Below are 11,664 nucleotides of genomic sequence, written 5' to 3' on the forward strand. Positions count from 1 at the left end.
TAAATTATCTCAGATACCCCCAAAACAAACAATAATGCTCATTAATCAATCAGCAACTTTACCTAAAGCATTTTAAAGAGGAAGAAGAGGCAGAAGTTGTTATTTCTTCTGGAGAAGGTGGAATAAAATCTATGTCGTCGTCATCAAGCTCAACACATGGAGATTTCTCAACAGAATGTAATTCAGGTTTTTTCAAGTTTTTTTCCTTTTCACCATTATCTAAAGTAAACAGTTGATAAACACAGGTTATTTTAATAATTAATGAGACAGAAAGAACAGGGTATGAGCACTGAAAATCGAGGGCTTCAGGCAAGTCATAAACATCTAATGACTATGAGACCTAAACAGAAAATAACTTGAATGTAATTTATAACACTTTATAGCATGATTAGATCATATTACACAGCATGCTAGGTGGCAGCAAGCCATAAAGGACTTTAGTGGAAATTCTACCACTTACCAGCCAGTAGACCATGAATAGGTCATTTCAACTTCTATGGGTCTTATTTTCTTCATATATAAAAATCACAGAGCTATCCTTGGTGTTAATATAAAATTATATTAGCAGAAGGAAATCTTTCATTTCACCAGTATGGCCTGCCTCGAGCATGTGACCAAGAGATTGTTCAATAAGCACTTTTAAAGATCCTAAGATCAAAAGCTATCTCATAGCTGCTACTGTTCCAATGCCTAGCTTTGAATGAAGGAACACAGTCAATATATTGACATGAAAATAAAGTAATTTTTACCTCTTTCCTCTCCCAAATGAGTTTTTAAAGAGTGACTACCCTGAGTATCTTCATTCGTAAGCTCTTCGGAGTTGGGGCCATCATCAATGTAAATCACGTCGCTACTTAACCATTCAGAGCCAGCCTTCTGTCCCTTAGTCGAACATACTTGCTTGCATTCAGAGGAGGGAGTCAAATCAGCTTTCAGTGTATTTTCTTTAGGAATCTGCGCTTTAAAAAAGCTTCTCTTGGACTTTTTTGATTTCTGAGCAGTGCTTATTATTACGTGGTGATTTTTGTAGGGTGTAGCAAACGCTTTTGAATTTCCAGAGGTATCAAAGTCATCCATATCATCCCAATCATTGATGGTCATAAAAGAATCTGATGAAGAACTATATTCTAATTTCTTGAAAATGGCATCACGGGACTCCTTTGTAAGCCGTGTGCTCTGGGTAGTACGTAAAACGTCCTGCAGAATCTGCACCGAATCCAGCAATGATGGTTTTGAACCAACTCTCTTGGTTTGCTGTCCTGCAGCAGCGTTTTTAGAGTCATGGATGCTTGTCTGCTGATTTGTGGTGTGGGGAAAAGTTTCGCTGAAGGAAAAATCCTCAGCAACATTAACATCTTTATCATTTAACACAGGTGTTTTTGCTACTGACACACTAGTCACAGACACACTGTTGGCTGAAGATACTTTCTTTTTAAAAGTGAAACCGCTGGAAAAATTAAAAAACCTGAATTAGATAAATTAAAACATACCCATCAACTACACAAAACTCTAAGTTTTTTACTAATTTATATAACTTACCTTCCATCACCCTCTCAGATTTAAAAATTTCTAAGGTAACTGCCCAGCCGGTGTGGCTCGGTGGTTGAGCATTCACCTATGATCCAGGTCCTGGTTTCATTCCCGGTCAGGGCACATGCCTGGGTTGCAGGGCTCGATCCCCAATAAGGGGCGTGCAGGAGGCAGCCGATCAATGACTCTCATCATTAATGCTTCTCTCTCTCTTCCCCTCTCCCTTCCTCTCTCTGAAATCAATAAAGACATATTTTTTTAAAAATTTCAAAAGTAACTTAAATTATACTTTGTATGCTCTGACCCTTCCTATTCAGAGGCTAATCATTCAGTTTTGAGAGTATCCAGGCCATTCCCACTATTCATTTCTCACGCTGTTAGTCCTTAATTAATAGCACCTCCAGAGGGAGGGAACGGCGTAAGTGAAAAAGGAAGAGACCCAAATGTGGCTCCTTGTCACTACTGTGATCAAAGTTTTATGGGGAAAATTTTTAAAACTGCTCCCTATACTGAGATTTGGAGAAGTAACAGTTCTGGACATCTCTGGACTTAATGACATAAAGGTCAATGGTGACTCTAAAGTCAAGCACCCAGAAGAGTGTTTAGAACCTGGTAAGGGTACATACAATAAGGAATATAAATTATTAGGAGTTGTGGAGTATAGCTTGGAGGAAAGGACAGAACTAGAGAGCTATAGTTTCCTTATAAATTGTTTCTGGAAAAGATATAAAATTATATTAAAATGCTAACAATATCTATTTGCCCAAATTTACAAAAAGATTCATTACTAATTCATTCGACAAATATTTACTGAGCAAGTGTTATGTGCCAGGAACTGAGCAAAAGTTGAACAACTTATTACCTGGTGCTGCTAACACCTGTCTTACCACTGATTTGCAAAGTGGGAAAGTCACTGACTTCACAGCTTTATTTCCTCATCTATACAATAAAAGGGCTGAAAGAGCAGCTCTGGATATCACACTTGTATGATACTATACGTTAGTGCCTGTATAACATCAAAACAACCAAAATACTTACGAAGATTTTGGTTTTGAAAGATTTAACTTATTGTTAAGTTTTCTGGCTGAATGACGCTCCAGTTGTTCCTGTAGATTATTTTGAGGAACAGCAGCCATGATCCTAAAAAGAGAGGGGAAAAATATGAGTACGGTTATGTACTTTGCATGAATCACAATATTCTGGGGGGGGGGAGAGGGGAGCACTAGGGGTGGGGCACTGTTTCAACTGCGAGTAAAGTAATGTGCTTTGTTTTTGGTCAATAAATTGTTTTGACATTTACAACTGGTGACATTTGAAATATATAATCTCTAACTGAGGCTCACTTGAATAGCAAAATAACCTGGTTTCCGCCCATGCTAAAATAAGCACAAAAGACATTAAGGGAAGGGATTATTAGGAAAGGGCTTGCAGAAAAATGACACCTGGCCTGGGCTTGAAGAATAAATACAAACTAGGCAGTGAGTGTGGTGGGAGAAAATAATCACAGCAGGGTAGCCTATGCACTATTTGTGCAACAGACTTGTGCAATGATTTGTATCAGGCAATGGAGACCCACAGGGGCTTTCAATTTAGTTACCAAGAGTATTTTGCAATTACTTTGGACCTCTTTGTTCTATCCTTTCTTTCCTTAAAAGACCTGTATATATATATATATGTGTGTGTGTGTGTATATACATATATGTGTGTGTGTGTGTATAGACATATGTGTATAAGAATACATATGTACTAAAATAAATACATAACTAATATATTTACCATATGCACTTGTTTACTTTATATACTTAAATTTTAAATATTTCAAGCATACAGAAAAGTGCAGAAACTAGAATGACCCCGTACCACCAACCAAATTTAAGAAGTTCACTTCTATCCTATTTCTCTTTTAAAGTATAAACCATTTCAAACATATTTAAAATCCTACTCACGCCCCTTAATCTCGTTTCCTTCCCTCCCTCCTCCTAGATCATACTGACTCTCCTAAAGTGAACGAAATTTCCCTGGATATTGTTACCTTGTGACACATCTAACATTATGGCCTTTGCTTGACTTTTTTCTTTTCACTATAATTTCTTTTAATATGTCTTTATTGATTTCAGAAAGGGAGGGAGAGGGAGCGAGAGAGAGAGACATCCGCGCTCAATCATGGATCGGCTGCCTCCTGCTCGCTCCCTGCTGGGGATCATGTGCGCCGACGGGGAACTGAACCCAGACCTCACAGGTTGATGCTGCACCGCTGAGCCACACCAGCCGGGTGGAGGGTGGGGGGGTGGGGAGTGTGTGTGTGGGGGGGTCTTTGCCCAGCTTCTTAGCCCTGGTTTCCTCATTGTCCAGCCCCCTCTCGGGAAATTCTCCCCCCAGCAGACAGACTACAAGCCCCTTTCCGACGGCAGCCCAGCTACCAACGCGCTGGTGCCAGCTGACTTCCATCGACTGCAACCGATACCTGCTGCCCGCTCTCCCACGGCCCCTGGCGCAGCGCCTCCCAAGGCTGCACCTCGGCCCTGACAGGGGCAAAGGGGCGCCCCCTGCGGCCGTGGCACCAGCAGCCGTCGGGCACCTTCTCCGCCTGGGGACGGAGACACCCAAGGGCCGCGGGAGAGGGGCCAGGGGGGAGGCCCGAGGCTGCGGAACAGGCTCTGCAGTCGGCTCTCGGCTCCACCTGGGCACGTGGGCGCCGAGAGCCCCCGCGCAGGGGCCGCACGGGGGGGGGGGGGGCTGATCTCCGTGTCGGGGTCACGAGCACCCGGCCCTTAGAGACGGGAAACAGCACCCAGCGCTCTGGGGGGCACTTACTGCGCCTCCCAAGCCCTTTAAGCCGGAACCAAAACAAACACCAAAACCGGAGGCTGAAGGGACCATTCCCCCCCCCCGGGGTCAGAAGGAGGTGCCGGCGGGGACTCGGCCCCCGGGACACGCCCCTCGAGTGGGCCCCGTGAAGCTGCAAGTGTTGGGGTGACGGGTGCCGAGCGCGTGGCGCCCCAAACACACGGGAACGAGGCGGCGGCCCGGTCTCTCCTCCGGGGGGAAATGGGGACGCGGGTGGGCCCGGGAGTCCCGCGAACGCGGCCCCGGCTGGGCCCCCGCCGCCCGGGCGACCCCGGCGCGCTCGCCGCCGCCCCGGGCCTGCTGCTGTCAGGGCAGCGGCTCCGGCCTCCCCGAGGCCGCGGCGGGCCGAGAGCACCGAGGCGGGCCGGCGGGCCGCCCGCGCGCCGCACTCACCTCCCGCGCCGGCCCCGGGCGGGCGGAACCGGGGTCCAAACTCCCCGCGCCGCCTCCTCAGCCGCCGCAGCCGCGCGCCGCCACGCTTCGCGCCAGAAGGCAGCAGCTCGCGATTGGCTGCGTCCTCAGGGAGCTGGCCAATCCCGTCGCGACGTGGTACCTGACCCCGCCCCCAGCGCGGGCTTCCGGGGCGGGGCCACGAGTCCGCGCTGAGGAATCACGTGTTACTACAGCCCAATCCTAACTCAGGCGGCCAGGTCAGGTGACTAGCGTTAGACCCGCCCCCCCTGCCCACGCTGGCTTCCGGTGCCCGTCGGGGCTGTGCGTCCGGCGTGTGCCCAGCGCTGCGTGAGGCTCGGGGGCGGCGGGAGGGACAGGGACAGGCCGAGCCCGGCCCGCGAGGAGGGACAGGGACAGGCCGAGTCCCGCCCGCGAGGAGGGACAGGGACAGGCCGAGCCCGGCCCGCGAGGAGGGACAGGGACAGACCGAGCCCGGCCCGCGAGGAGGGACAGGGACAGGCCGAGCCCGGCCCGCGTGGCCCAGCGATGAGCATCGACCTGGGAACCGAGAGATCAGGTTCGATGGATGATCAGGGCACGTGGCCCGGCCGCAGGCTCCATGCGGCCTGCAGGAGGCCGCTGATCCTGACTCTCATCGTGGGTGTTCCTCCCTCCCCCTCTCCCTCCGTCTCTCTGCAATCAATAAAGACAGAAAAAATGAAATAAGACGTTGTCACCGTGCGCGACGGAATGGGAAGCCAAGCCCGGAAGGTGTGCGGCGGGGCAGGGGAGCTGGGGTCTCCCGGCCCCCAAGCTGCTGGGGCGCCTCCAGGCCCAGTTCCCGAGGTGCCTGGTTCGGGCCCTGGCTATGCTTTTTTGGGGTCCTGTTTATAAACCATCTTGGTTTTTACCTTTACCCGGGAACTGCCCTTTCTTGCATCTGCTGAGACAGTCCCCATGCCTCTCCTGCTGTCTGGCTTCCTCTGTTCTCCTAAGCCTTGTGGATTTACTGTATTTTTATTTTTATTTTTTTTAATTACTTGCCCGGCCCGGCCAGGTATGGCTCAGGGGTTGAGCATCGACCTAGGAGCCAGGAGGTTAGGGTTCAATTCCAGGTCAGGGCACATGCCCGAGGTTGCAGGCTCCATGCCCAGCAAGGGGCATGCAGGAGGCAGCCGATCAATGACTCTCATCATTGATGTTTCTGTCTCTTTCTGTCTCCCTTCCTCTCTCTGAAATCGATAAAGACATATATTTTTTAAACATTACTTTATGGCCCAGCCAAGCGTGGCTCAGCGGTTGAGCGTCGACCTAGGATCCAGGCAATCGGAGTTCAATTCCCAGTCAGGCCACAGGCCCGGGTTGCAGGCTCTATCCCCAGTGGGGGGCCGATCAATGACTCTCATCACTGATGTTTCTCTCCCTCTCCTTTCCTCTCTCTGAAATCAATAAAGACCTATATTTTTTAAAAACATTACTTTAGGATGGTTTTCGTAGAGGTTTGAGAGGGAATGAATCTAGACCTGCATGTTTCATCTGCAGTCCCAGGCTGGAACTCCCGTACTGATTCTTAAAAGCAATTTGGGTAACATAACATTTCCTGGAAGCTGTTCCCATCCAGTATGTTAGCTTTCTGTCGGCCGCCCCCCCCTCACTAAAAGGCCTCAAATGAGATTTCCTAATCTCCCTTTCTTCTTACGCCCTCAAGGCCTACAAAGCCTTTAAAATAAATTAGTTATGCCTGTCCAAAGCCCGTTACTTGACCATGACAAATAAATAGTAGAGAGACACTCATTTTCTTCCACAAATGAAATCCACCCCTTTGGACATGCCTGGATTTCGTTGACAGTAAATATTAAATTATGGTTCAAATATAAAACCTCTACCGCATCTAACACAAGCTAACAGCATTAAAGGATTACTTAGGTCTTAAAATCTAAAAGGTTTTTTCTTCCCTTAAATGAGTCCTGTCAGCCCTAGCATTAGGTATCCATTATTCTAGTAACTACTTCCCTTTTTTGCTCCGTTAAAAAAAAAATTTACCTTTGTTATGCTAAGGCTAGCAGAGACAACTCCCTATTGCCTATTATAATTCTTGCAATTGGTAGCACCAGATGTGCCTCCAGTCTGTGTTCTGTGGCTAGAACATTTATCTTGTCAGAAACTTTTTTTTTTTTTTGGTTGCTCTTTAAATGGGGGTGGGAAGGCTCCTCCATTTCAAGTACAGCCCGACTTCTCACCATCAAAATTCCAACATACTAAAAACCTTGTAATTGCCTGATAGTGTTTGCACACACCTCTGAAACCAATGAACGGATCCATCTACGTAAAATATGACCCTACAATGTCTTTGAGGCCAATATAGGTTCGGGCAGGTGGATCCACTCCCCCACCCCCAGGAAAAGTCATTCTCTTGCTGATCACTGTTGGCCTGAGTGTGGCACCTGGAGCTGCAGCAGCTTTCTTGTGACCAGGGCAAAATCTAGCCTGGGGAGGGCAGAGAAGAAAGCGAGGACGACTTTGGGGTCCTCCATGATATCCCCAAATATACCCACCCTGGAGCTTCCCCACGTCAGGAAATTTTATTAAACAAACACTCTCAATTTTTTTTTAAGCCAAATGGAAGTTGGGCGTACTAGATTTTTAATTTTTCTTTTCTGTTCGGCCCTTCAGATCCATTCTCCACACCTCTGTGTGCATCCAGAGGCTGGGTTTGGCCAATGACATGCACCAGCTGTCTATCAAAGGGTGGGACCAGAGAGCCAGGCCGTGGCTCAAGAGCAGCTGTGTCGTTTTTACAAAGGCCCTATTACCAAGGTTCCAATCACCGCTCCTTCCCTTATGTCCTGTAAGCATGGGGTAGCTTCCCTCCGTCGCTAGTTCCACCTCTTATTAGTTCCCTAAACTCTGTCCATACCTTTGTCGATAGTCCCTTCAGTACCCTCTCTTAAACGTCCCCTCCGGAGTGTCCACCTCTTTTCTTTCAGGCCCCCTGACGGCTGCCTTGGGTTCCCAACTGATGCAGTTAACAGTCCACCCGCCCGAAACTATATTGGCCTCAAAGACCTCGTAGGGTCGTATTTTACATAGATGGATCCGTTCATTGGTTCCAGAGCATGAGGTAGGGGACGGTTCCCCTCTGATGTCCAACACCTGCCTGGGGATGAGCTCCCTGCTGTCACCAAAACACGTACCTTTTCTGATACATCTGCCAATATGTCCATTGATTCCAGGTGACTTCTGAACCCTTTGCGTTTAGGGCCAACTGGGAAAGCGATGGAGGGAAATAAATCTCCAGACGTCTTCAGGTGACCGCGGTGACTTCAGGCCTCACAAGAGCCTTCTAGAGAAGCCTTCAGCTGAAAACGCTTTGGCTGCTGAACCCGTTTTCTCTCTCCTGGGGCCAGGCTTTATTTCCCTCACCTCCCGGCGAGGCCGCCCTGACAACCTCGTTGCATGTTCTCTGCTCCCAAAACCAGGCCCTAAATCCAGGGGAGGCCCCGAAACCTGTGGAGGCAGATGGTCTTCACCCCGATCACCTTAGGCACCCCCAGGCGGCCGCTTGAGGGCGCCCAAGAATCTCCACCGTCACGTGGATCACGTGATCCGTGGACTGGCCCGTGGGAAAAAAGGGGGAATGATAGAGGGAAGCTGATAAAAGCTGTCAGCGTGGCCCAGCGGATGCCACTGCGGACCACAGTGCTGTCACGTCTGCCGTTTTTCAAGCTGTCAACAAAAGAACGTCCGACCTAAAAAAATAACCAAATAAATGAAGTCTTACAAGCGTTTATCTGAGCCGAACTAACCGCAACTGCCAGGGAGCAGAACCTCAACAGAGGGAGAAAATGCTCCGGAAAATGGCAGTTTGGCAACTTATTTTATACATTAGGATCAAAAGAGGAGACGTAAGGAGGGTTCCCATGAAATTCACTGGGGGTAGGTTAGGGAGGCGAAGAGGGGGGAGTCTCTGAGGTTGGGTGAAAAGTAAAAGGGGGAGACATCTGACCCCGGTGGGTGCGGGACACTCACTATTGACATGGAGATGGAGCGTGGGCAGCGAGGTCCCAGTGCGCCCAACGCGGCCTCCTGCCGTTGTGCCCAGGAGGGGTCTGGGGGCAAAGATTGCTCCGGCTTTTCAAGGGCATGTTATCTGAGCTGCACAAAGACAATAGGAAATTTCAGAGTCGAAGACCGGCCTTTGTCAAGGAAGCTACAGGTCTGGGACGTGACGGTCACCATCCCCCGCGTCTAGTTAGGGATGTTTATATTGGGGTCCCCCTGCATGGGAGTTACTCAGGGCTCTGGGTTTGCGAGGCCACTGTGCCCTTCTCGCCTAGATGCCCACACACCCTGCAGCGGGCTTCCTTGCCCGCTTGCCTTCCCTCCTGGAGGTTTCTTGTGCTCCATACTTCACACTCCTCCTGCAGCTCTAACCTAAACACGCTGTGAAAGCCAAGTTCTCTGGTTTTTTTTCTCCCCCCCCCTACAGTATTATGGGGAAAGAGGCTTCAGGTTCGCAGAAGGAGAAGTCGGGCGTTTAAATTTAGACGCGGTGGATGAAAGCGAGTCTCATATAGCATCCGAATCAGAAACTGGGCAGAGTCACTTCTTGATTCTAAAAGCCAACAGCTGCTCAGAGACAAGCAGGTTGAACCGCTTCCTCCGTGCTCAGAAATTCTCAGGGAGTGTGCGCGCACATGCACACGTGCACACGTGCACACACACGCACACACATGTACACATGCGCACACACACCCATACGTGCACACACGGACACACATGCACACATACGTGCACACACGCGCACACGTGCATGCACACACGCACACAGTGCATGCACACACATGCACATGCACACGCATGCACACACGCACATGCACATAGATACGCTCAGAATGACTACGAAAAGGAGCACAAAGAAATACAATGCACTGATGACGTCATATGCAACTTCAGTGCAAAGTTATAGGTTTTGCGTCACATCGTTTCCTGCAGAAACCACGACTGCGCGAGTCCAGGCAAGTCTCCCAAACCAGGAGCTTAAGAATTTACATGGCAGCCCTGGCCGGTGTGGCCCAGTGGTTCGAGCGTAGGCCCGAGGACTGAAGGGTCCCGGGTTCGATTCCAGCCAAGGGCCCGGGCCTCGGTGGCTCGTGCAGGAGGCAGCCAATCGAGGTCTCTCTCTCTCTCCCTCTCCTTTCTTCCCTCTGAAATCAATAAAGATATATTTAAAAAAATAAAAACAGATAAAAATAAAATTTGGGAGAGATTTAAACGTGTTTCAATGCCAGTGGGAGGGCTGGGTAAGGGGGAGTCGCGGGACGCAGGGCGGGGAGAGGCCGTCTGGGCTGTGCACCCAGCTGTGAAGCCGAGCTCCTTCTGCCTCAGCGCTGACTAAGACAGTCGTCCCCCGTCCCCCCTCCGTTCCAATGTGGGCTGCGAGGCCACCCAAGCAGGACCGGGAAGGGAGGTGCCCCAGAACCAGTTCTGAGTCACTGGATTGACCACCCCCTCCGGCTGATGAAAAGGGTGGGGAGACTTGAGTGAGGGGCCAGAGATTTGGGGGAGAGTCTGCAGGACAGGCTTGTGCTGTGGACCCCGTGCGGGAGGGGAGACCTCCCGCCTGCTTTTCTCTGACCACCTGGAGAACTTGAAGGGTGGTCCCTGGAGACATTTTTGAGGGTCATATGACTGGGGGGTGCCGCTAGTGAGGGTCACCTAGCGGGCGAAGCCGGGGATGCTGTGCGGGGCGGGCCGGGGGCCAGCAGGGACGGGAGGGGGTGTAGGTGTTGTGTTGAGAAGCGACGCGTCCCGGGTCACGACGGCCTAAGAGTCTCAGCTTCTGCCGGGAGGGCCTTGGAGATTTGAAAGAACGAAGAACTGAAGCCATGGTTTTAGGAGCGGGTGACACGCCGTAGGGCCGGCGGACGACACGGAAGAAGAGAATGGAGGGGTCCAGAGGCGGACCCAGGACAGATTCTTGGAGGCCATCGGGGGGGGGGGGAAAGGCCTTTATGGGTCCCCATAGCGGAGCCCGGGTGCCCAGGCCCCTCCGCAGGGCACTGTTGAAACCGGAGCGGCACCGAGGGTCTCCGCGAACAGTCCCGTCTTCTCTCGCTGCTGTAGGTCTTCGTTGCGTCCAACTCCGAGGTCGCTTAGTGGCCCACGTGGGTGAGCCGGCTCCTGGATCGGTGGTGACACAGTGACCGCAGGGAGCTCCCGGTCCACTTGCACCCGGGTCGCCTTTACAGAGGGGAGACCTTCTGACCTGCGCCTGGCGAGCGGCACCGAGCCTGCGGGACGCAGCTGCGGGGCTCTCGGGGCCTCTTAGGGAACCGATATGATGGGGCCCCGGCAGTAAAAGTGACAGATGCTGACTCTGACCACAGGGGAAACTCACTGGAAGGATATGAGTCCCTCGCCAAAGGGGAAAGTCGAAGGCCCAGAAACAGGAACCGATCGAGGGGCTCCTCCAGCCGCAGGCCAGGGATGTGTCAGCACCTCCTGTTCTCGGCTTTTGCTTCCCCCATTCGAGGGTCCGAGGCCCAGGGGAGACGGCCTAGGTGGGCCCTGCGCCCCCCTGCCCCGGGCGGACAGACACAGTGTCCGAGTCCCGGAGGCGACGGGGACCTGGGACGTAGGGGCAGGACTGAGAAAAGGCCCGTGGTCTCCGCGGCTCCACCAGGAGGGACAGGAGTTGCTCCGGTGCCCGTTTCCTGGGTGACCCTCCACAGCTCCCTGGAGCCCCTTCCTCCAAGACAGAGGTTCCTAAACCCTGTGTCGCCGGCAGCCTTGCGACTCGGATGGAATCAGACGATCGCACAGCAGTCTCGGGGGGTCGCTGGGCCCCCATCGAGAGCCCCCCCCCAGAAGCCTCTGTCCCTGCGGCTCAGG

At 51.5% G+C, this 11,664-nt stretch overlaps 1 protein-coding gene across 4 annotated transcripts in view; it reads right to left on the reverse strand.

The window, feature by feature from the left end:
- The window catches only part of BLM (BLM RecQ like helicase), a 35,997-nt gene extending 33,277 nt beyond the window's left edge, over positions 1-2,720 (reverse strand). For 2 of the 4 annotated variants that reach the window (XM_016217140.2, XM_016217142.2), the window contains exons 1-3: positions 2,569-2,712; positions 750-1,447; positions 63-219 (exon numbers count right to left, since the gene is read on the reverse strand). In XM_016217140.2, the coding sequence (XP_016072626.2) occupies positions 63-219; positions 750-1,447; positions 2,569-2,666 (953 nt within the window). In that variant the 5' untranslated portion in view covers positions 2,667-2,712. Of the gene's footprint in view, positions 1-62; positions 220-749; positions 1,448-2,568 lie in introns of all 4 variants that reach the window. The other 2 variants (XM_016217143.2, XM_016217141.2) reach the window with 2 other exon arrangements.
- Positions 2,721-11,664: the final 8,944 nt, after the last annotated feature.

The sequence above is a fragment of the Miniopterus natalensis genome, chromosome 22, assembly GCF_054644295.1.
Source record: "Miniopterus natalensis isolate mMinNat1 chromosome 22, mMinNat1.hap1, whole genome shotgun sequence".
Lineage (NCBI taxonomy): Eukaryota > Metazoa > Chordata > Mammalia > Chiroptera > Miniopteridae > Miniopterus > Miniopterus natalensis.